Here is a 24,922-nt window from a genome sequence, read left to right as displayed (position 1 = left end):
TCAAGCATCACGCGCTCCATCCCATGAATTTATTATACGACTCATCAGCAAGACTGAGTTGTTCTTTGAAGAGATTTGTTTGGGCTCTTCTTTTGAGGACACGAGGAAGCAGGGACGGGTCCGAAAAGAAGCGTGTCCGGGCCTGCAATGCCCATCACGGCCCACTTACGGATTCCCAGGGAAGTGGTAGGATCTGCTCGCCGCTTCGTCGGGTAAGACGACGGTTCACGGACATAGTAAGTGTACCGGGCGGTGACCAGTGTCCTGATAAAGGACGTAACAAAACTGGTTGATAACGGTCGTAATATAACTATTACACAAATCGATAATGTTTCAGACTTCAAAATTTTTTTTAAATCTTTTTCTTCCCTCTCTTTCAAGTCATTTCATTCTCTTAATCTCTTAAATTTTTTTCACTCACATCTCTATCAACAAGAATTAAATCAAATATAAAAATTAATTTGATAAAAATTTAAAGAAATAACACTCTAATCAAGTGATCTTCCTCATGAAATAAAGAATTCATATTAATATGACAAAGCATTTTATTAATTTCACAAAGAATAATATATCGAGCATCAAAATTGCACCAGTCGTTCTATTTCACAGTATCCAAGCATCGACAAAAAATTAGAACAAAAATAGGATTACAACAGCGATGTAGAAGTATAAGAAGCCATCCGATATTAGCTAAGCTGCTGCCTTATCTCATTTTGGCCTTTCTCGGAATCCTTCGGAGTATATATTTTGATGGAGAACTAAATGGTGGGGCTACCAAGGGGGGCTCACTGATGGTCTGATCCTTGCAGGCATCCGTGAAGGGTGGTCGAAGTTGGTGATTACTGGATGTTGGAAGTTGGGATTTGGAGTGATTGACATCTTGTTCATAGAAAACTCGAGCTCGTCCCTGTTGTCGAGGTCCAGATCATCATGGGTGTTATTCTCGGGGAAATCTGGGGTGTCGAGGTCATCAAACTCATCCTCGCCTTCGCTGTTGCAGTTGCTGTAAGTTGTCTTTACCATGGACCAGAACTCAAAATTCGGCCGCATAAATCTTTGGGAAAAAAGAAAGTTATGGCTTAAGAGTCCAAAAATGAAAGCAGCAAATATAGCATGTGTGTGTATATATATAAATATAATAAACAATATTTATAATCTCACCAAAGAATTTAAAAGGATCTTACTAAAGAAGAATTTAAAAGCTGTGGATTTCACATGCCTGTGCTGATAGAATCTAAAATTCAAAACAGAAGCATGAAACCATGCTAGTGAATGATTCTAAAAATATATTTTGCTACAAGATAATAAGATTAAGAAAACTCCCAAACAAGTTATGGTGTCAGTAATGTGGACAAACCTGTCGGAATCTTTTAGTAGATATGGATCAAATGGAAAGAACATGTCCAACCGCTCGATCCCTCCAAAAGCCTTGGAGAATTCAGACTCTAGTGAGTTGTCATCGAGGTAAGGTATTGATATCTTGAATAACCGACCAGCCTTTGCCTGTCTCAGGAACTCTTGCACAATCGAAGGCAAACAGACCTGCATCATGCGGTCAAAGATATCAGAACATATCCAGTTGACAGATGAACGTCACAGAAATTAGCAACCATGAAAGTTTTTGTCATTTAACCTCTCTAGATAATCATTCAAAGCAAAAAGGTATTAACAATGCAGATAAAACATGAGTCCGCTTCGATGTGAGTCACATTTCTGAAATATCAGGGATTCTTATTGTTGTGAACATGGAGACAACTAGAGATTTATCAATCCGTCACATGGAACCCCCAAAAAAAATTCCGATAACATAAAACATACATGGTGTCTTGCATTTATTCACAACTCCAAGAGGATCGATCCCATATTTCTAGCTCATCAAGGGCTCTAGAGGGCCCAGTAAAGATTTTAACCCTTCATTTATACACATCCCACATATGCACATTTGACACTTGAGTTCAAGGCATCATATTTGAGAAGTTATGAAAGACGATGCTATTGTTCTCTGAGAAAGACTCTTGTATTAGGTTTTACCAAACCATTCTTGCACCCTACTCCATGGCACTGAAGCTCCTCCTCTGACTTCACCAATAGTTGCACAACGAAAGTTCTGACTTCTGAGTATTGTTCTACATGATTCTTTTGTCCTCCCACTTTTTCTTTTTTTGTTACCTTTGTTGAGTTCACCTCTCAGCAGATTCCATGCTCTCAGAAACTTGGGATGTGAATGAACATCCACATTAATGACTTCTTTCCTACGTCCTGAAGATTACCTAAATAGCAGACATGCCCAAAATTGCAGTCTAATTATTGTTTTATATACTCTGTGTGTGTGTGTGTGTGTCCAAACTAAGTGATGCCCATAATATCCCTTTAGACAATTAAATATTTTAGCAATTAAAGCTTTTACCAAATATTCCAACCACAGTCAGGCTTAACCATTAACTTCCTAACAGCAAAAAGGCATAAATTTCCACACACCTTAAGAGGATCCAAATTGGGGTGACACAAGATTGAAACCAAAGGCATATGGAAAAGCAGCTGCCTGAGGTGAGAGACATCCAAGATTGCTCTCATGCGAAAGCAGAGAATGTACATCACAGCCTACAAGAAAAAAAAATAAAAAATTAAATTGAGAAAGAAAAAAGCTTACATGAGTGGGAACTAAAAGGTAACAAGGCACTAATCATACAACATGATAAAATTATATCGTCGAGACTACATGTTTTGAATAACATAGCCTCGCAGTTCAACTAACAGCCATATCTTAGATAAAGATTTTATGCTAATTCAAGATGATAAAATTCTCCATAACTGCAGTCCCATCAAGAAATCTCATTTGATTAATATAGCATTTAAGTTGAGATAGGCTACAAAGTTGTCAACTGGGTTTGCATACTGTGAATGAAGAGGTAGATATCAAGACAGACACTACAATCGAGGGATTCCATCTTTAACAGAGTTAAGATATTCTCTCCATCTCTGAATGGGTCATGTAAGAATTGGAGGAATCTGAAAGACTGCTCTTGAGCACAAATCAAGACTTTTCAGAAGCCACAAGCACACTAATTGTCCAAAAATGAATATAGTCAGAAAAAAAATGCTAATGGTCCAACCTTCCACTAGCTCTTATCTTTTTGTTTATTCTTGTAATATACAATGTGGAAAACTACACTTTTTCTCCAAGAAGAGAGAAAAACAACATCAAGCAGTTACTTCAATAGACATACAATATATGACATCCTGGTTAGGTGTACGAATAAAAGATGATCAGCACATAATCACATATCATATTCTCATTATGCAACATAAGAACATGGCATGCTGAAGACCTTCAAATCAGGAAAATTAAAAAAATTACCTGGCATCCAGAATAAAAGACTTGGTGAGCTTGAGGATTGATCTTTTTTTCCTGACTATCTTGGTATTGGCAATACTCAAAACACCAATCCACTAATCTGAACCAGGATATAAAATGTTGACCAGATAAGTTAGTGAAATATAGAGAAAAAATAGACAAAATGACCAAAGAGATATTCTCAAACCTCTTAAGTATGCTTGCAACAAGGGAAGATGAAATAAACTTTGCCCGAGCAAGATAACTTGCAAGATATGAAACAGCCTTCATTCTACATTAACGAAACCCCCAAAGAAATCAGATAACACTCTTTATCAGACAATAACAATGAAAAGGTCTGGTAAAAAAAAACATTTTAGTTTCTAGCAAAGCAACAGATTATTAACCTAGCTATTCCAACATAAGCATAACCAGAAGAACATGCTAACCACAGAATGGTATATGTGATATCCAGCATTGGGTCACTAAAACCACAAAAACCAGCTTTTCAGACCAACAGAAATAAATGTCCAACTCCAAGCTATTACATAAAAAGGTGCTATTATGTATGCTTTGCTGCTTTACGGTTATTATAAAATTCAGTTGAAGCCATAAACTCAAGTACTTTTTTTTTCACTTTTCAATGTCTAGTAAAAAATATCAACTAAGTATTGTAATTTCGTACCGGTCCCCGACTGAACTGACATGTATTGGTTGGTTTCGGTGTGCTGACTCATGGGACACCGGTATGTACCAAAGACTAGAAGAAAAGGAGGAAGGAAAAGGTGGCTGTGGAGGAAGAGAGAGGAAGAGGAAGGAGTAAAAGTAGGAAGGAAGAGAGAAGGAGATAGACGAAAGAGGAAGAGAGAGGAAAAGAAAGAAGATGAGGCAATAGAGGAAGAGGGAGGAAAAGGAAGAAGAGGAAGAGAAAGAAGAGGAGGCAGCGAAAGAAGAGAAGGAAAAAGAAGAGATATTGGAAAAAGGAGAGAAAAGGCGAAGGAAGCATACAACAAGGTCGGTGGTGGAGGAAGAGGAGGAAACAGGATGAAAAGGATAGGTAGCAGTGGCAGACAACAACGAGAAGAGGAGAGGTGAGAAGTGGCGACACGAAGATGTTCCACGGAGAAGAGGCCTCGAGATAGCAAGCCCTAATTTCAATCTTTTTACTTTTTATTTTAAATTAGAACAGACTGGGTCCATGTACTGATTCACGCTTACCAATCCATGCCAGCCCAAACGAGGAGTTCCATGATATCAACTATTATCAAATTAGAAAAAAAAAAACAGCAGTAACTAGTGAATCACATGTAACATTTAATAACATGTTCAGTTTGAAATTCCCAAATTACCTGGAATCTGGGTCCTCATGTTTTGAAACAAAAATATCTGTGAGCAGAACAGCAAATTTCAGTCCACAAATGTCAGGATCCAGTGAGCAGGCATAGAACATCAGGAACTGCATAAAGAAAACGGAAGTTTAACTCATTTACAGAACACCAAAACATAGACCAGTAACAATATTGTATATGCATAAAAGAATAGAAAAAAAACTACCTGAGCAAATTTTGACTTGTGAAGTTTTAGCACGGCTATTCGAAAGATCTCTGAGAGTGTTTCAAATACCTATACCAAAATAAGACCAAAAAATAAGGTTGCAAAATATTTTCTGTGAAGTGATTGAAGGCAGTAAATTGACGTAGTTCGTCAAAGTTTAGCTGAAGTTACTCTATTTGATAACATGTAGAACAGATAAGTCAATTCACTTACAACAGCAGCTTCTGATTTGAGCAGTTATTTTTCTTTATTAGGTGGTCAATAAAGCCTACTCATGTTAGACTAGATGATAAAGTGATCTGTTAAATATCACTAAGAAATATCATTACTTTTGGCAAATGGTACAATTTATATGGATAAATGTCATCTAGGATTTCTCAAATGAACTTATTTTATGTATCATAAGGTGGTATACTAAAGGGAAAAAAATAAAATATTATTTGCAAGTAAAATCACAGTCATTAATACAAAAAGGATATTGCACGAAATAAAACATGAAATCACCAACAAACAGCTATGCTTTAAATGCTGCTATGCTTTAAATGCTGAATGGATCATACAGTCACTATATTATCTAAGTAGTCTAATAGCCAACATATATTAACATTGGTTCTAGACAATGCTAGTATTTACAAATATTCTTCGTGTGTCTATTTCCTAATTCCTATCAAACATGTTTAGTTTCAGTCACTCTTTTGATCTTTCTTTTTTATTGCCAAAAAAATGGATGTTGAAAATTCAAGTACCCACTGCCAATATATTTAAGGAAAATATTGTTTTCTTTCCCTATAAAATTTTTATCACATATCAAACATGCATGTTTAAATGGTAAACATCATATTGAAAATTTCACCAACTCTGTGTTCATACAGACATTTTTAGGCCTTGCAAATCTTCAAAAAACAATATACATTTTCCTGTAGGGACTCACATTTAATAAATGGCCACTATCTGCACGCAATTTAAGATGTTCACATACTATCACCATCAAACCATCCAATTTATCAGCATAAGCATTGCCCTTTAGAACCCCATTCTCCATAGGAAGCTGAAAAATTGAGAGACATTTCCCCATTATAAGTATGTAGAAAGTATTAACAGATTTCAACTGGAACATTATATCCCACAATCCACTCTTCTTGTTAACCTTTATGCCAGCTTTAGCAACATTATCCATATCATCATCCCAATCTTCAAGTTCCATTTCAAATATGCCCTTGTTATGTTCTTCCTGAAGAATGTCCTCCCAAGTTATATTTACCTGAAACACTAAAAGACTGAGCATTAAAGGCCATTCATTTAACTGTAAATCACAATCTCATACAGCAACCAACAGGACCAAAACTCACATCCAAATCTGCGAGCAAATCCACCACCTTCGCCAACAATGTACTTCCAAGGAATTCTCCAACTTCATCATTCTCCAGCCCAAGCATGCATTCCACAAATAATACAATCACCTGCATATGTTAGAGACTTGATGAATCTTTATCCAAGATTTATTGTAGGTAGAAACAAATTCCACATCAGCTTAAAGAAACCAGCAATACAGGAGCATGATAAAACCTAACCTCTGTGCAAAATCATGTGTCTAGGCTTACCATGGAAAAAATGTAACAGAAAGTTGATGCTTTTTAAAGCTAAAATATTGATAACTTATATTACATACATAAAATGAACTCCCTGCTATTTTCAACCATAACATGATAGATCCATCCTCTATAGATACAGTGAGGTGTCTTCCTCAAAGTAGATACATAAGCATACTTATAGATACTTGGATTTCCTGACCACCTTGTTATCAAGCTTCCAACTGCAACTAGCAATATCAACTGATAATTGTATGCTGAAGTATGAGACAATTTCAGAACTTGCAAAGGCGCAATAGAGAGTAAAGTGAATTGAAAAGAAAAAAACAGATGTGCCAAAAGTGGATGACCAAGGAATCTGTAGATTTCAAAGAACTTTCCATAAAGATCAAAAGATGAAGAGAAACTTGGTAAGTGCAATGATAAAGGATGGCCAAGTGCACAAGATTCCCATCAATGTAAAGTTAGGAAAATGTCAAGGCACACAACATGCTCCAAGCGAAGGTTGTTTCCTCGACTCAATCTTTCATCACCTAAATTGCAAATTAACAAGCTCAACTTGACACCAACGCCAATCCTCTAGTAATCCAATCTTCTTACTCAAAATAGATTTTTCTGAAAAGTTGATCCCTAATCAACTTGAATTCATGTTCTCCATTCCTTTTGGCCAAAACTAATCAGATGTTCAGGTTTGAATTTCTGCTGCAACAACAGCCATCATTGATCATTCATATTATTGTACTCAATACAGCTGACACCATCACTAGCATATCACACTAATGCCACCATCATCATACGCTGCTATAGGTTGCCTTTATCAACATTACCCAGTTGTTGCTCCCAGCTCCCGTTGTCAATGATGACGTTGCTGCCATAGGCCCCATCATCAGCATTGCCACCATCACTATCGTGACGAAGCTTCCATCGTCATTCTCCATATTACCACCCTTGTCATTGCTGGTGCTCCCACTCTATTGGTCTTGTTGGTGCTGGCACTGTCAGTCATCATCACCACACAAGGATTATCACTGCCACTGCCATCATCACCATTGCCATGGCTACTACAATCAGTTGCTAGTGACGGAAAAGTAAAGGTTGGCTGTTCTTTGGCTTGCAGATGATAAATAGAAGGGAAAATAGAGTTGGATTTCAATCTAAGAAGCAACACATATTTTCATACTTTCGGTACTCAAATCAATGGAAGAATCAAGATGACTATCAAAATTTGCTTTCGGAAGTAAACATAACACAAGTGTATTCACAACTAGCTCAGCATGATTCTAGACTTCTGCTGGATGGAATGTCGATGACAAGACTATAGATATCCATCCAATTCTTATCCATAAGCAGCAAAAGGACGTTAACAAATACTCATATATAATGAATTTTGCATCTACAAGATAAAGTCTGGATCGCTGGATTAAACTGGGGACAGAAAACAAAACTTGACAACATATAACATAAGATAGCCTATAGGCACCATATGCAAAAGTGGTTTTTAACAACAGTCCAAAGAATGCAGAAAAAAACATGGTTATATTGATATGTCAATCTGCAGATCACAATAAACTTGTCGAGTTACTGAGCATCATTCTTTGTCTAGTTTTAGAAGGTAAAGTTGAGGATTGAACAATCAAAGGTCTAAAAACTTACATCTTTGGGATCTGTGTATCTTGGCATTCTTTTGTCAATTACATTCCTCAGCTTCATTGGAGCAAGAGGTATTATAACAGTAATATAATGCAATGCCATGTGAAGCTCATTATGAATTTCTTTCTTTCTTGTGAGCCATCGTGATTGACTAATGGACTCCCTTAGTCTTCGGGGTGGTAGAAAGTTAACCACAAGCATATGTAAACAGGCATCAAGAAACTTGTCAGGTACAGCAGCCTGGCAACAATAGAGGAAAAGAATCACATAAGTAATGCATGTCCAATAGAGCTTATAGTAAAATATTCTTCACCCTATGAAGACTCATACCAAAGTAGTAATTAATTCCAACAAAGCATTCCTGGCGTCCACCCCATAGTTCCATAGGCACAAACCAAAAATCTGACAAACAAATCACAAATAATTGAGTTACAAGCTATTGTGCATGCAGACGGAAAGCCATAACTGAACTCTCCTAGGACATACATTGCTCAACAGAGAACCGTGATACATAATGTCTATCTTGGAGACAGCTCCTGATAGCGCCTTCAGCACTGTCTGGAGAATCAAAAGGAAAAAAGGATGTCAAATGTCTCAAACATTTGGTATGGATCTCTGAGTTTATACATGTAAAATCACCAACCGCCAGTAAAGCTTCCTCGTCAGGGCCCATTCTCTTGCCTGGATCAACAATGCTAAGTAGGTAGTCATACTGGTCTCTATCACTCTGAGCAACCAAAACTGGAGCCTGGAGGAAGATAACCATGTTAATCACGGTCTAGGCATCGCGAGAAAGCAAAATAGCAGACACAGTACAGATAGCACGGTACAAATATAACTTCTCCCGTGGAATCCACAAAACTACTAACATGTGCTCATTATATTGAACATCACCAAAGTGGCATCGTCTTGAATAAACGTCTAACACAAGGAATAATAAAAAAAGAAGCATCTTAGAGTGGATTCGCTAAGAGGTACAGTGTTTGGAGTGTTAAATCTTCATCGAGTAGAAGCTCTTTGAATTAAAACAAGAACAGGGGATCAACATTCATCGCCTTTCTTATTGTGGCCATTTGAAGAAACAGATAATGGGTTCGTTTAGAGAACCTCACAAGTTTCTCGTGAGAAAAGCATCGGATAGAAAGGCGATGAAGATTATTTGAGCTGCAGGCCATGAAGATTATTTGAGTTGCTTACCATCCGAACGCCATCAAGAACATGTATAACGGAAGCAAAAGCCTCCGAATCGCTGAGGTATCCGTCCTCAGCCTCGTAAATTAGCAGGTCGTTGCTCGCCAACTCCACCCCCATCGTCGCACAACCGGGTTCCGCGAAGCCCTTTCCTCCGGCAGCAAGAACTGAGCCAAGAAGCCACAAAACCTCGCGATCATGAATTCTGTTCTAAATTCACGAAAAAATCTAAACTACGAACTAAATTCACGTGAATAAAAAGAACGATTACTAATCAAATCGAATCATAAACTTCAAACGAAGAAGAGATGGTTTACGGCGAATGCGTGGTGACGGCCGCCCAGATCAACAGAAATTGTTTCCTCAGCTGATCGAACTCGTCTGGGGGGCGGAGCAGAGGAAGAGGCTATCGCGACTTCGAAGCGCGAGGAGAGATGGAGGCGGGGAAGAATTAGGGTTCTTCGGGTCTCCCCCGCGCGGTGACTCGACTCTTAAAAGCAGTTGGAATTTGCACGTGCTGTGGCTTCTCCCTCCGGACTCCTGACACATCGTTAAAGCTTCCGATAATTTATAGTGTGCTGATAAGAGACGGGTCGAATTCCAACCACATTTTCTTATTATATTAATTGTTTTCGTTATAAATTGTGAGTCCTTTTCTTTTTCTCCTGAATAAAAAATAATAATAATAATAATAAACTTTACTAATTAGAACAAAAATACACGCAGCCGTTCTCATCACAGCAAACGAAAAAGAAAATTAAATTACTAAGATTAGCTTTCCTTCCAATAATAATAATAATAATAATAATAATAATAATAATAATAATAATAATAATAATATGACGAGTAAAAGAGGACAACCAATTAGTATCAACAATTTTTTATCTATATATATATATATATAAATTAATAATTTTATATATTTCTAACCCGTAGGATGGAGTGGCTATTTGTCTCTATGCAAATTGATTGACTATTTTGACCCAAATAGGCATTAATTTAGATTAAAAAATTATTATGATTAATAATCACTTAAAATAATCTGATGGTTATGTAATAGATATAAAGACTATACTTAGAAACAAGTGAAGGTTTAAAGACTATATCCATCAAATTTTACATCTAAAATATCAATTTATTACTGTACTAAACCTACTTATGAAGGTCATCAAATATTATTAGAATGTCAATAATTATATGTTGTATGCATTAAAATGAATATCGCACGATATATATATATATATATATAATTAAATAATAATAATATTTATTTGAATGATATCCATCATTTGATTCGTGTACGAAAGAATAAATCTTTACCCACTAAATTAATCATGGGCAAAGTATATATTAGAACGGAACTTTACCGACTTAAATTAGATGGTCTATTAGTGTTATCTTAATCTTTATTTGTTGTGTGTCTTAACTTTAATGTGCTGGTTCATTATTAGAAAAAATAAAAATATTCTTAATTTGATTAGCATTTCAATCTTGAAGCTTCTTTGGTTGATTATATACTGAGAGGTCTAATCATATCATGCATAGAAATTTGGGTAATTTTCGTAATTCTTGTGATGCTTTAAATTCCGATTATTGTAAATTCTTCTCATCAACTTTCACCACTGTCTAAAGAGATTCAGAACGATCATGATCTTCAAAAATCGTGTGATGGGATGGATGATGATCGAACGCGCTATGCTTCCCCAGCTACGAAGCGTTGACGACCTCTTCGAATGCGAGTCAAGGGTCAACGGAGGAGATGTCTGCGTTGTGCAGGTCAACGGGCAGGGGTGCTATATATGGGAGAAGGCGAAGCTACGTCAACAGAGGTTGGGCGTGGGAGGCGGTCACGGTTGAGAACTTGGGACGGAGTGGGGAGGTAGTTAACGGTAGTTAAGCAACTCCACACGCTCGAGGATGGAGAACAGCTATAAATCCCACCTCCCGACGGCGATGGAACCAATCAAGAAGCAGAGTGATCTGAGATCGAACGCGGAAAGAGATGAAGCTAGTCTTGCTTTACCTTTGCATCATTTGCCATGGGATGGCGACGGTGGACGGAGCGAGGACCAACGTGAGCGGAGGAAAGCCCAAGAGCTCCGGTACCTTCAATGTGAAGGAGTATGGTGCCAGGGGCAACGGTCGGAGCGACGACACCAAGGTCCCACCTCCTCTGCCCCCCATCTGTTTGTGGTTTTGTCTCTTGCGGTAACAAAAAGATTACATCTTTATAGGATTTATCTCTGGTTTTACTATTGATTTGCAACGAATTAATGACTAGAAAGGGAGTTTGGTTTTATGGTGCAAGGCCGAAAGGATTAACATAGGAATGTTTTCTCATGATCTATGAGCTAAAGATGCACATGATTCTGTACTTGCATGCCTCCATTTCACTCACCGGCTCATCATGCTCTGCGATGCCTGATGCAGGCGTTCCTGGCAGCTTGGGACGCAGCTTGCAAATCATCTGGGCAGGTCAAGATTTTGATCCCTAGCGGTACCTACTTCCTCAACCCTATTGAATTCAATGGCCCCTGCCGAGATGTGCAGAGTTTGAAGTTCGAAATGCAGGTAAGTTCTTACTAAACCCGAAGGTCATTCGAAAGATAGAAACTGAGATTTAGAAGCCTGAGTGCTTCAAAAATTCGAGCTTTTAGAAGCATCACTAGTTTCATACCAGACTTGGGATCACTCTGGTTTGTTCTAAATGGTATTCCAACCATAAGATCAGCTACTGGTGATGATCAATGCATGATAACTTTTATAGTTTTTTACAAAGAACACAAATTGCAGTATGCTATTGAGTTATTCAAGCTGATTGTCGAGGACATTTCGGGACGTGTAAACACAGGGCACGCTGAGGGCGACTACGGACTTGCGCAAATATGGAAACGGTAAGGGGTGGGTGGAGTTTCGACATGTCGATGGACTGACTGTGACCGGCGGAGGGACCTTCGATGGTCAAGGAGCTGTGTCATGGCCCTTCAACAAGTGCCCCAAAGATAAGAACTGCAAAGTCCTGCCGACGGTAATATTATGGAAACTTATTATTCTGTGAGCAAGCAAAATGCTTAGTATATGGATTGTTTTGTGGCCAATGCTTTAGGGTTGTGTGGGCACACACCAACACCACATGTCTCTCCATGCATTGAACTTTTGCCTTTTTGTTCTCTTTTTCTCTTGCAATACCAGCAGATGTTTGACCTAACAATGCCTTCTGCTTATAATGTGTGCAGTCCGTGAAGTTCGTGAACACAAAAGATACGGTGCTGAGAGGTATAACATCACTCAATAGCAAGTTTTTCCACATGGCACTGCTAGGCTGCCATAACTTCAAGGGCAGTGGCATCACCATCAGTGCCCCGGGCACCAGCCCCAACACTGATGGCATTCACCTGGAGGGCAGCACGGGTGTGACCATATCGAGCTCGAGGGTTGCGACAGGTGATGATTGCATCTCGATCGGTCAGGGCAACAGTCTAGTGACAATCTCCGGCATCACTTGCGGTCCTGGCCATGGTATCAGGTCAGCCATTTTTACATATCGAGCTTATCATTCCTTTCTTTTTTTATGTATATTTCTTTTTTATTGATGGTGGTGGCAATGACGACAGTGTTGGAAGCTTGGGGAGGTACAATGATGAAGAAGATGTGAAGAATGTTATCGTAAAGGATAGCACCTTTCAAGGGACGACGAATGGAGTACGGATCAAGACATGGGCCAATTCACCTGCCATTACTAAGGTTCAAAACATGACCTTTGACAACCTTGTGATGAAGAATGTCGACTATCCCATCGTCATAGACCAAACATACTGCCCCTTTGCCAAGTGTGACAATTCGGTGAGTAATTAAACTATCTCAATTCCATCTTGATCCTAATTCATTTTTTGACATCATAACTCGAACTTAAATTCATGGTGAAACATGTTTATCACCCAACTCTTTCCTGCATGCATTTGTCCAGAGAGCATCTCGCGTAAAGCTCAGTGATATCCACTTCAAGAACATCCGAGGAACGACAAAGAGGCCAGAGGCAGTGATACTCAGATGCAGCAAAGGGACACCGTGCCAGAAGCTTAGCCTCCACAACATCAACCTTAAAAATATCGGTTCTGGAGACACGCTTTCCACTTGTCTCAATGCCAAGGCAGAGTATAGTGGCAAAATCTTTCCCCCACCATGCCAGTAATGCCGGCACAGAGATAACATGTAGTATCAATAATCACTAGGTGCAAAGGTGTACCTGCACCCATCTCGCTCAACACAGAATAAGGTTGGGCTTTTGTAATGAGGTGAATTTGTGAGGATCACAAAATCTAGTAATGATTTGTGATGATTAATGTACCCGTGAGGGATGTCGGGAAGTGGTGGATCTCATTGAAGTCGCCCTTCTTCTGTAGTATTTTACCAAAATGTGACAGTTATTTGGAATGGAATTCTATTCTTGTTTTCACAATTAATTTTATTGAGCTGTTGCAGTTGTTCTTATGTCCAACCCTTTGCAGTATTGTAATTTTTGTGATCTTGTAAAGCATTTTATAATGGACATATTTACATTGTTTGAAAATTTTCTACATTATAAAAGAAGTTTTGCAAAAATATTTCGGTGTTCTTTGCATTCTTCTGGTTCTTATGATATTGTAAAGCATTATATAATGACATGTCAAAATCATTTCAATTTTTTTTGCATTATAAAAAAAGTCTTGCGAATCTACGTTCTTTGCACTATTGTGACTGTTATGATGTTTCAAAGTATTTTATAATGACATGTTGGCATCGTTTCAAATTTTCTACACTGCAATAGAAGTCTTCCAAAAATATTCATATGTTCTTTGCATTAATGTGATTCTTGTGATGCTGTAAAATATTTTATAGCGAGTTGTTGAAATTGTTTCCATATTTTCTACATTCTAATAAAAGTCTTGTCAAAACATTTACATGTTCTTTGCATTATTGTGATGAGTGGCTGGCAAAAAGAGATGAACAATATAAGATTACACAGTAACGTAAGTCTTGCAAAAATATTCCCAATGTTCTTTGCTTTATTGGGACCTATGATTTTGTAAAATAATATTTTATAATGACACGTTGAAATTGTTTCAAAATTTTCTATATTCTAATAAAATTCTTGGAGAAATATTTTCTATGTTCTTTGTATTATTGTATTTTTTGTGATCTTGTAAAATATTTTATTTATAATGACATGTGAGATCATTTCAAAATTTTCTATATCGTAATAAATACTTGCCAAAATATTTCTATGTCCTTTGCATTATTGTGGGTGGCAAAATGAAATGAACAAGATAAATAGTAATAGAAGGCATCCAAAAATATTCCTATGTTCATTCTTCTCATTATAGTGACCCATATGATTTCGTTAAATATTCTATAATTGCATGTTGAAAGTGTTTCCTAATTTTGTGCATCGTAATAAAATTCTTCCAAAAATATTTCTATGTTCTTTGTATTATTGTGATGAGTGGCTGGCAATATATATATATATATATATATATATATATATATATATATATATATATATATATATATATATATATATATATAAAATTATGGTGACTCTTTGTGATTTTGTAAAATATTTTATAATGACATGTTGTAATTGTTTCCTAATTTTGTACATTCTAATAAAATTCTTGCAAAATTATTTTTATGTTTTTTATTATTGTGACGAATGGTTGGCTAAAAGGGGAAATAAAGAACATAGAAAAATAGGTCCCACCGAGATTTGAACTCGGGTTACTGGATTCAGAGTCCAATGTCCTAACCACTAGACCATGGGACCGTTGATGTTATGTCGTTATCTTTTATCTTATTAAATAATATCAGACGCAGGTAGAAGTCTCAACCCACCAAAGAACTCCAAGTTTGAGCTGGCGATTTCAATGGCGACGTTCACCGATTGGTGCTCTTCGACGGGCTCTCTTCGCTGTCCTCCCGCACCTCCTCGCACCCTCTGACGGTGGCCACATCGAGATCATCCTCGGCCGCAGAACAAATCACACCTTCTTGTCGGCGAAATCGTTGCTCTTCCTATTTAGTCTCGTCAAAGTGCTTCGACTTGGCCTCGTAGATTTGGAGTCTCCTCGAAGCTTGCCGTGCTTATATACATCAGGACTCGAAGAGTTCGATTAGCTTTGTCGCGGGAGCTCCGGCACTCGTCGGAGCAACCAACAACGGAGAAGAATTAGCCATCGATAGATCAATGAGTCACAGAAGAGCAATGTGATTTCACGGTATAGACGGCCCAGTGAGTTCTATTCCACTGATATTGTCCTCCCACAAATAAAAACCATGTGGGGGCAAAGAGACATGCCAAATAAAATAGCAGCTGATTCATCCTGACATTTTGCACACCTCATAGCATACCATAAATCCATATACAGGGCTATATAAGCACTCTGTTAACAATCTTGGAGGCATAACATGTCTTTGTTACCTGCAAAAAAAATACATCGGTTGTAGATCAAGATGTCCCGAGTACAATATCAAGTGACCCTACTGCAAGAAGTGTTCCTTGATAACTCTGCAGCCAATTCAAACTTCAGGTGCAGAGTTGATCAAGATGATTGTAGGTGTTTACACTAGAATGAGGCATCCAGAAAGACGTATGTATGGTTGTGTTTGATGGAACAAAAATGTGTGGGATGAGGCAATCTATTCTGGTCGACTTCTGAGCTCCAAACCAAGAACAACTCATTTTTACGGTTGCGGTTTCCCAATCGAGTGCAAGTACACAGAGACAGAAACGACCCTGAAAGCAAACAATCAGTTAATTTCAATTCATATTATGAGTGGACACAGGTTTCGGTCCTCAACAGACAGTTTGAACACGATGGTAGAAACAAGTTGCCTTTAATGTTTTTGGATCACATCGATTTACATAAATCATCATAACAAATATAGAGAATTTCTTAAAGAGTAAGATGCGACTTCGATACTTACGTGGACCCGAGAAAGAAGGCAAGCGATAGATGGAAGCCAAAAAGAAACACTGATACAACCGCTGTTAGAAGCATTGCCACTGAAGTTGAATACACCTGTACATAGTGGGCAACTCAATAGTCAGGGAGAACAACGTATCTAACTTTTAAGAACATCGGCACAATTTGCTAATTGGTGTTCAGCTTTCACTAATCACTACATCTGGTGGATGCTTTAGATTTTAAAATATTGGATACTGTTTACCTATTTAAAATGCAATTCAAATTGATAGATCATTCGGGGTCTATAACCTCTTGCATTGATGACACTGTTTTCACTTGTTCACCTTAATGATTAATCCCAATAGGGTGATGAAGCCAGATCACCTCTATCAGTCAAAAATTTTCAAGTATAATATGCTTTAAGCTAATGTTCTTCAGAAAAATTTCACTCAAAGAAACCTAAATTTTCTGTACTTGGCAATTTTTTTTCTCACAACAAGATACATCACCAATGAAAGATTAGAGAATAGAGAAGTCCGAGATTATGCTTTGGATCACTAGCAACTGACCGACAGCATATTAAAACACTCATTTTGTTAAAATGTGTAGGGCTTTCTCTCGCAGATAATGCCAATTGTAGTCTTATGTGATGAAGTGGATGCCACTTAGTATGGGAGGTAAAACTGGTCCACCAATTTATTTGATAGATGACAAAATCATGAATCAATTGTGTGAAAAGAGTGTGTATCGTGCAAGTGTAAATCACTACAAGCCTAAAGCATTTAATTTTTTATTCATTATGGAAAGAAAGGTCCAGGTGTTGTTACCTTCACGATGTTATCAGCATATTTCATCACCATCGAAACAGCAATACCACTGTAAAGAAAGCATCAAAATTCAAAGAAGTGCAAGAAAGAGATAATATCGAACTATACTTGGAGTATATCATACCTGAGTGCATGATTAAGAACCATGCAGACTGTGATAAAGGAATATCCATGAAAGAAACCTCTGTATTAAAAATAAGTTCCGTCAAGTCGAAGACAATGGGTCTAGTTTTGGGAGATCAATAGTGGGATCCAAGAAAGGAATTAGACATAAATGCTTCTAAATTTTACTTGTTCATGACTTCATCATAGTCCTGAATGCAGATTGCAACTAGATTAAAAATCATTCCAAAGACGTACAACCAGAAGTTCTGCACATTAATATTTCTCGAAGGACGCTTCTTGATAATAGCCTGCAATTTGAAAGACAGAGAAACATTATTACTCATCATAAAATAATAATGGCTCTCAGATATTGACAGCACACATCTTTTGTGATGTAGCCGAAACAAAAAAAGCAGGGAAGCAGAAACATATTCTTGGTTTATCACACACATAGAAGGTACCTCTGTGTACACCCCAGCAAAGCCACTTAAAAGTGCCATGACCTGGAAAGCACATTTCATAAGTTGAGTCAAATCAGAAAGTTAAGTCTTCATTACGGAAACCAAATTAGACATAGTTTGGTCAGGTTCGAGACTCACAATAGCCATTACCCAACCTTGAAATGGAGTTTGAAGAACACGATCAGAACTGCATGAGTGATAGAATTGAAAATACAAATCAAGAAACATAAAATTATCAAGAAAAACATGATGACAGAATAGAATAATTAAAGGTAAAAAAATCAAAACTATATAATATATATCAATAAGGCGACATAGACTGTGATTCGGCAAGTTTATTATGCTTACGTAGAGTTTAGTTGTGCTGTCGTGCATCCTGCACATAAGAGAATAAAAGCTGCCCACTGAATTTCACTTAACCTGTAACAAAGAATCAAGAGTGACCAAAGTTAGCAAACACTGAGCTTCTGTTACATGAAAATGTTTGGCTGGGGAGTTGGGGAGGAATAGAATAGTGGAATTCATGTCCCCCATTAGCCACCCAAAATGGAGGTCCCAACTAAAATTGGGTATGCAACAGTCTCTGCTCAAACCCCAACGATTATAATCTCACAGGATAATGTGGAAATACGATATTTCCAGGTATTGGCTTTGTGAACTAAGATATCTCAAAGCATTGGCCTAGGTGAAATTAGAACATCTCAAGCCTTCTGCAATGCTAAGAAATAGCTGATAAAGTAAAAATGGGATAACATAACATAGTGGTTCACCAAGTTTTTCCTATCCACAGAGATGTTCCCCATCTGTAAACTCTGGGAATACACATTTAGCAACTATGCAGAAAGAAGATAAGTATCATTAAACTTTAAACAAAAACAAATGAATGCAGAACGGAAGATACATGGAGAATTAACTTCAACATATCCGTGGCAGATGTCAAACATAACCAGTTTCCTAGAGTCTAGCTAAAAAGAATTACACTAAAGTTTCCCTTCTAAAAGTGAAACCTTCATACTAATGTAAAATTAAATAAAAGAGAAAAAATGCTACTTGGTGTAGATGGAATAGAACGAGCATTCATCATAGTAGTTTTCTCATGACAAAAAACCAAAATTTATATAATCTATTATATTTTAAGCTTCTAATACTTTAAGGAACTTGAAGTGTATGCATACAACAATAATTATCCGACTAAGACATTTCAAGGAAACTAGTAACTAGTAAGATATTTGAGTTATACATAAATAATGATGAGCAATATCTGCAAACACACTAAATGGTTTTACACTAGGTTCCAAAAACTCATCAACGTAAATCATTCAACAGATGTTTAAACAGTTAAGTTTCTGCTAAACAAAGTTCTTACTTCTTCTTTAGAATGATGCGATACAATACACCAGTGCTGATGATATTCAGGTTCTTCAATATCTGGTACGCAGGGGCATCCACATATGCGAAGATGTAATACTGGTTTCAACACAATATTACTTGCACATTATGTTCTATAAGCAGAATAATATATAATGAGAAACTAAGAATTTCTGTACCTGTAGTAAATTCTTAATAAGGTAGAGTATTGCAGGGATAGGATAAACATTAACTTCTTCAAAAGATGTACTTAACCTAATATCATAAGATCAATAGAGCAATTAGTCGATGTACAGAGTAAAATCAATTTAAATTCTCAACAAATTACAGTAGTGAAAATCAATGTTATTCTGATCAAGACGATTATATCTGAAGAATGTACAAAATGTTAAAATGCTGACCAACATATCAATAGAAATATGTCTCAGATAAAAAAACAGCTTTATAATAATACGTTTACATTTAACTGTTGTTTAAATTACAAAAGTATGATATAAACCATATTTTGTGGTTGAGCATATGATCAAAGAACTTTTTTTTTTTCCCCTTTGCAAAGGGTAATGGCGAGGGCGGGATATGATCAAAAGAAACTTGCTATTGCTAAATACATCTTGATTACAATGACAACCACATAAATGAATAGACCAATTATTGCTTGGATATCAGATGAAACCTCAAAGCACTTCCAAGTATTTCATGCGATTATTTTACATGAAATGTGCGGGTTAGTGTAACAGTGTTCAATTAAAACATGCTTGGACAGATGCTGAGTCACCTCTATACCCTCAAAGACAGCTCTTAATGCTGCTAATTACTGCAAATAGTGTAACATGAGAATAAACAAGATACGGAGTTCTGTTCATAGCATAAGATAGCCTTGTGATGTTCCTGAATGGTAAAATGGAATAACCCACAGATATATCATCAAAGCACATGTTCTCTGAATCCTTTCTCATTATGGGGGTCAATATAAATGATTTAGGGGTGTAAAATATAAAAATAGCAGCAATCACATCCTGATGTTCAGATGGCAGATGCAAGTTTGTACAGGGGTACAATCAGTCAATAAAAGCAGGCCAATCTTGAAATGGAATAAGACTTCCTACAAACCTTTTTAACAACAACTAAAATATTCATCCCTAAATAAGAAAGATAATCGCTGTTCCTGTGGAGTAACACCATAAACAGGATGTAATAGTAGACCAAAGCTTACGTATTATCCGCTGTAACACCATGACTTTTCCATATTCTAACCAGTGCTGCAAGTGACAGTGTGCATTTTAAAGCCTCCACCTAGCAAGTTAAAAAGTAAGGTATATATGATGACACGGGAGCTGCCAGTTCTTTCTCATTGTATGAAATGAATATCCAACCGAAACGTAACGTGCACGTAGAACTGATTGCAGCAAATGGACACTAACCGAGAAGTTGGCTGTTGTTACACTGTAATCATATTTCCCAGCTCTTTTGGACCACACAATGAGTATTGCTTGTGAGCTTGTAAGTAATGTCAAAGCGATAGTGACGACCGACCTTAAAATACAGACAATGTGGAATAAGATGTTTTTACTACAAACCATAGCATGTAATCTCAAACATTTTCTGAAGAATTGTTACTTGAGCTTCCAATTGGATTTGTTGGTCGAGCTAACTCCGGAGCTAGGCACGCTATCAGCTGCACCTATAATATAATACCATTTACAATGGTCAGCAGAAGGAATTCATTCACCACTAAATCAGGATATTAGCCTGAACATGACAGAAGTGTACCAACAGAAAAAGGCTTCCCATGTTGATTCTCCACATCAGTTTGCGATTTCTCACCATAATTTTCCTGTAAATTCCAAACTATTTATCCTGTTGCATTCAAGAGAAAGAAGAAGCAATAGTGGACTAACTACAGACATCGACTAGAGGAATTTCAGATAGAGAAGCATTTTTAGCCGATAAAAGAGAGAGAAATTCTCAAAACGCAAGCAGCCACGAAACCCTTTTAGATCTCCGGTCAAAGGATAAATATAGGGAAAATGCAAGCAGATATCCCGAACGGCAATGAAGGAAAGACCTAGGAAAGGGGTTAATGCATTCTTGGAGTAGTTCCTTTACATCTAATTCCGCGAACAGATCCAGAATCTCACAGAAGAGGGTCTCAGGAACCCTTCTTTCGTAAGCTTTCGTATGGTTCCGAGGAGATCCAGCGAAATCGATGCCAGATTCGCATCCGAAACCCGATCGGAGAAGCACGCGAGAGTTACCTGATCCTTGATTCTTCTGTACTCCATCGTCCAGCCACAAAGGGCGGGGGAGAGCGCCAAGGCGAAGGGTCGGATCGCTTCGTACCGCTCTCACTGATCTCTCTCTCTCTCTCTCTCACTCCCACTCGCTCATCCCAATCACCGACGCCAGCTTCGTCGATGTGTGACGATGAAGAATAGAAGAACGAATTCGGGATCCTCTCCAACTCGTCCCGATCTCTCATCACTACCCTCCATTCCTCCGAGCGCCGCATTGAGATTGTTGATGAAAATGGATGAACGCTTAAGAAAATGACAGCTTAAAAGGAGTCAGTTTTGATGAAATAAAAAAAAGACCGAATCAAAGTTATAAGAACAGTTTTTATTTGTAAGATAAAACCACACTGATCATTTTTTTGAATTTTAAATGATATCTCGTGAACCGCCTTAAGATTCGTGAATGATATAGATTTAAACAATCTTATATCCCTAATTTTTATATGTACGTGTATATTCATTGATTGGTCCTTATATCACTGACTTCCAATATATATATATATATATATATATATATATATATATATATATATATTGTTATGTTTTAGTAATGTTTTCAAAAGAAGATAAAATTTGAATTGAGTATTAACTTCGAAGTAGTGTTTTCATATCAATGTGAGATTTCTACGTAGGTGAACTTAAAACTCGTAAATTCTAACTCTTAAGAGAATTAGAATATGATCAAGAAAGTGTATTTGATGAAGATCTATGCTAAAGAGGTTTCTAACTAGTGTAGATGAAGGTGGCGACAGTGAAATTACGGATGAAGACGACAACGATAGACGTAGGGTTTCACTTTGGGTTTATTTTAGTGGCTTGGGCGTGGAATGGTGCAGGTTTTATGTTAAGGTAACATTAGTTGGTTTGATTAAACGAACTTGCTTATTCAAAATAACTAGGCTCGAACACTAACCCAACTTTACTCAAGCACTCGCCCAAAGTGTTCGAGACTTAGGCTCAAGCGAGCATCCGTAATTTCATCGAAACGCCTAGGCTTCATTGAAACACCCGTAATTTCGTTCGAAACCAAGGCTTCGTCGAAACGCCTCGCCCAAGGTAATGTAAAGCATTTAGGTCTTGCCTCATCTCGCTCGAGCACCTAGGCGAATACCCGAATGTCTTTGAAAATACTGGATAGTTCCATTAGCATCAAAAGCAAACCATGCTTTCGCATACATCGACCACGTCACTTCAAATCTCTTGACAGGCATGACTACGAAGAACATGCAAACTGCTCCATCAAATGGATCACAAAGATGGGTTGGCACTTCAGATGGATCATAAAGATCTTCATGCTCTTTCCTACCAATGTGTGTACTCAATATTTACGGCATTCGACGATCTTAAGCATCTTATCGGGGTCATTATAAGACAATGGTTGGAGGAAGGTCAACAACAACAAGGACAAGCATAAATACCAAAGTTACAGGTAAAAGGGGATGAACAAAGCGACCCATTGTATCGTTTTAGATTCGGATAAGACTTCACATCACCCATGTTCTCTTGCGAGGGCAAGTGAAAGCAGTAAGTTACCTTCCCTTGCACTTTCCGATCTTCATTGTAATTTCATGCAATAAACATAATCTCATAGTAAGAATTATAACAAGAATTAAACATAATCTCATATGGGAGATATCACATAACCAATTCCTCCCCTCCCCCATCCATTCATTCCCCCTTCTCTCTCCTTTAGGAGAAGCTCCGATGATATGTATGTCTCATCGAAGCAACCCCTAGCTGACGCTTAAGAAGACCCGTTTCCATGCCAGCCACCGAGCTCACCCATTTAGCTCATCCCAGCTGGTGTTCAATGGTCAAAGAGGGCATGAAGGGCTTTGGTGATCCATCTCAGGAGTTGAGCCACAAAAAAGAAACTTGGGCTCAACAATAGGAACATAAGAGAGAGGGTCTTCTTTTGCATCATCGATGCTGCTCTCTCGTTTAGGAAAAGCTCAAGTTCGTGAACAAAGTCATTCATGCAGAGAGGGAAGGGAGGTGAAGAGTGGAAGAGGGAGAAGGAATTGATAAGGTATTATATCATATATGAATTTATGATTACTTGGAAATTCATCATCCAAAAGAACTTGACAGGAAGCTAAGATTCTAAGTATTCAATGTTTGTAACAATTTTCAGTCTTTGTATTTCCTAAAATGATTTTTATGTTAATTCCATGAGAACAATGAAAGGTAAGCTTTGGGAGATTATCTTGTAAGGATTACCCTAGCAATCTCTTTCATTAATATTTCTCATTGAAAATACAGTCTAAAATTTGTTGGGTTCATGCAACTTACAATGCATCACCTTTGTTCATCCTCTTTTCCCTTTTAACTTTAGGATGGTATTTTTCCTCGTCCTCCTTGTTGTAGGACCTGCCTCCCACCATTATCTTGCAATGACCCCAATGAGATGCTTGAGATGGTGAATAGTGTTGTGATTTTAAAAGAACATGATTTGAAATGAAGTGTCTGTATAATATTTAGCACTAACAACTCGATGGTCCTAATTAAGTCAAGCATTGTCATCTTATGCTTAGTCAAATTTCATTACTTTGACTGCAAACTTATATGTTATTAGTGATATAATTGAGATAACTGATACAGAAAAATTATGGCTTTCTCATAATGGTAATCAGTTCTCCAGACCTAAACTTCATATTCAACATATGATTATAATGATCAGTAGTGTATTCTAATGTCCCCCTTTTGTTTCCTATTTGCTGTGGATGTAATGGATATCTATTTCTGATTCCTTTTGTTTTGGGTATATTTAGCTGCAAACTAAGCTCCTCAGCAGTATCATTGGTCTTGCAGTCGTGCTCTTTGATCCTTTTGTCCATCACAAGAAGATAGAAAAAGGGTCGAGCACTCAAACACAGTTATATTGTGACAGATCAAACACTAGGAAAGAAAAAGGTGAACGATTTCAATGATGAAAACACAATAATGCCCACGACATTGCTCGGTAAGACAGTATCGACTTGAACTTAACTCTAGAAGATGGAGAACCTCGACAGAACTGAACGAATGAAGCTTCTCTAGCGAGGCCTATAGCTCTCATGTGAATTAGTAGTATATTCATCATCAGAAAACTCAACGTAGTTGGGTTCCTCACTCGCACCATTCATGGCCATGTTAGCCTCGTCGATTGAACTTGCCTCCTTCGAGAAAACACCGGCCTTTTCCTTCATGGAAGCAGAAGAGAGTCTCTTGTTTAAGCGTACCTTCTTCAACATGCGTCGTTTTCTCTTCGCCAGGGGTTTCTCTCCTCTCTTGTTCTTGCTATGGGAGCTCATGTGTCCTCCAAAAGCTTGTGCGCAGGGGAACTCCGAGTTGCATATGTTGCATTTATAGACGCGAGAGACATCGAGGCCACGTCGGACATGTCCAGCTAGATACGATTCGATGGCCTCCCAGTTGGGATCTAGAGGATCTCCGGTGGGGTTCAAGTAAGCTAGATTGTGGTATGATTCAGCATGAAGGGGTTGGTGATCTATCTTAGGAGCCTGGGTATGCAACTCGATGTATTCCATTGGTGGAGCAGTCTGCATGTTCTCTGCGGTCATGTCTGCCACGATATTTGAGGTTGGGAAGCCAAAACCGACTTGGTT

General features: G+C 37.7%; 3 protein-coding genes and 1 non-coding gene across 4 annotated transcripts; 1 reads left to right on the top strand and 3 right to left on the bottom strand.

Moving 5' to 3' along the window:
* Window positions 1-521: 521 nt before the first annotated feature.
* LOC135672123 (uncharacterized) lies at window positions 522-9,850 on the bottom strand. Its single transcript, XM_065180576.1, has 16 exons — window positions 9,636-9,850; window positions 9,325-9,485; window positions 8,771-8,875; window positions 8,614-8,685; window positions 8,458-8,529; window positions 8,131-8,367; window positions 6,238-6,348; window positions 6,036-6,149; window positions 5,820-5,936; window positions 4,889-4,957; window positions 4,684-4,790; window positions 3,543-3,626; window positions 3,359-3,455; window positions 2,479-2,601; window positions 1,358-1,542; window positions 522-1,054 (listed from the first exon to the last, which is right to left on the bottom strand). Exons 2-16 carry the CDS (start codon window positions 9,436-9,438, stop codon window positions 772-774), a joined length of 1,890 nt encoding a protein of 629 aa, XP_065036648.1. The 5' UTR covers window positions 9,439-9,485; window positions 9,636-9,850; the 3' UTR covers window positions 522-771.
* Window positions 9,851-11,119: 1,269 nt separating this feature from the next.
* On the top strand, window positions 11,120-13,718 carry LOC103993330 (exopolygalacturonase-like). Its single transcript, XM_009413358.3, has 6 exons — window positions 11,120-11,479; window positions 11,749-11,889; window positions 12,170-12,346; window positions 12,555-12,844; window positions 12,933-13,161; window positions 13,286-13,718. The coding sequence occupies exons 1-6, from the start codon at window positions 11,321-11,323 to the stop codon at window positions 13,508-13,510; spliced, it is 1,221 nt and encodes a 406-aa protein (XP_009411633.2). The 5' UTR covers window positions 11,120-11,320; the 3' UTR covers window positions 13,511-13,718.
* A 1,331-nt stretch (window positions 13,719-15,049) lies between these two features.
* On the bottom strand, window positions 15,050-15,121 carry TRNAQ-CUG (transfer RNA glutamine (anticodon CUG)). The gene has a single exon. It is a non-coding gene; the product is annotated as a tRNA-Gln (tRNA).
* Window positions 15,122-15,702: 581 nt separating this feature from the next.
* LOC135672117 (CMP-sialic acid transporter 2-like) lies at window positions 15,703-21,450 on the bottom strand. The gene is made up of 15 exons (XM_065180570.1): window positions 21,279-21,450; window positions 20,794-20,857; window positions 20,641-20,704; window positions 20,445-20,556; window positions 20,237-20,316; window positions 19,203-19,278; window positions 19,022-19,122; window positions 18,004-18,075; window positions 17,794-17,842; window positions 17,656-17,697; window positions 17,381-17,502; window positions 17,214-17,273; window positions 17,090-17,138; window positions 16,282-16,376; window positions 15,703-16,090 (listed from the first exon to the last, which is right to left on the bottom strand). Exons 1-15 carry the CDS (start codon window positions 21,303-21,305, stop codon window positions 16,039-16,041), a joined length of 1,065 nt encoding a protein of 354 aa, XP_065036642.1. The 5' UTR covers window positions 21,306-21,450; the 3' UTR covers window positions 15,703-16,038.
* Between the last annotated feature and the right edge of the window lie 3,472 nt (window positions 21,451-24,922).

The sequence above is a fragment of the Musa acuminata genome, chromosome BXJ1-1, assembly GCF_036884655.1.
Source record: "Musa acuminata AAA Group cultivar baxijiao chromosome BXJ1-1, Cavendish_Baxijiao_AAA, whole genome shotgun sequence".
Classification (NCBI taxonomy): Eukaryota; Viridiplantae; Streptophyta; class Magnoliopsida; order Zingiberales; family Musaceae; genus Musa; species Musa acuminata.
Note: the sequence above shows the minus strand (reverse complement) of the source record. Positions and strands in the feature narration are given on the sequence as shown.

Coding starts and splice junctions, on each gene's coding strand:
- LOC135672117 (XM_065180570.1), bottom strand. CDS start 21,305: ATGGAGTACAGAAGAATCAAGGATCAG. Junction 20,705..20,793: donor TGGGAAGCCTTTTTCTGTTG/GTACACTTCTGT, acceptor ATTATATTATAG/GTGCAGCTGATAGCGTGCCT. Junction 19,279..20,236: donor GGTGTTACAGCGGATAATAC/GTAAGCTTTGGT, acceptor TTATGATATTAG/GTTAAGTACATCTTTTGAAG.
- LOC135672123 (XM_065180576.1), bottom strand. CDS start 9,438: ATGGGGGTGGAGTTGGCGAGCAACGACCTGCTAATTTACGAGGCTGAG. Junction 8,530..8,613: donor ACGGTTCTCTGTTGAGCAAT/GTATGTCCTAGG, acceptor TTTGTTTGTCAG/ATTTTTGGTTTGTGCCTATG. Junction 6,150..6,237: donor ATTTGCTCGCAGATTTGGAT/GTGAGTTTTGGT, acceptor TTAGTGTTTCAG/GTAAATATAACTTGGGAGGA.
- LOC103993330 (XM_009413358.3), top strand. CDS start 11,321: ATGAAGCTAGTCTTGCTTTACCTTTGCATCATTTGCCATGGGATGGCG. Junction 11,890..12,169: donor GTTTGAAGTTCGAAATGCAG/GTAAGTTCTTAC, acceptor GTGTAAACACAG/GGCACGCTGAGGGCGACTAC. Junction 13,162..13,285: donor TTGCCAAGTGTGACAATTCG/GTGAGTAATTAA, acceptor GCATTTGTCCAG/AGAGCATCTCGCGTAAAGCT.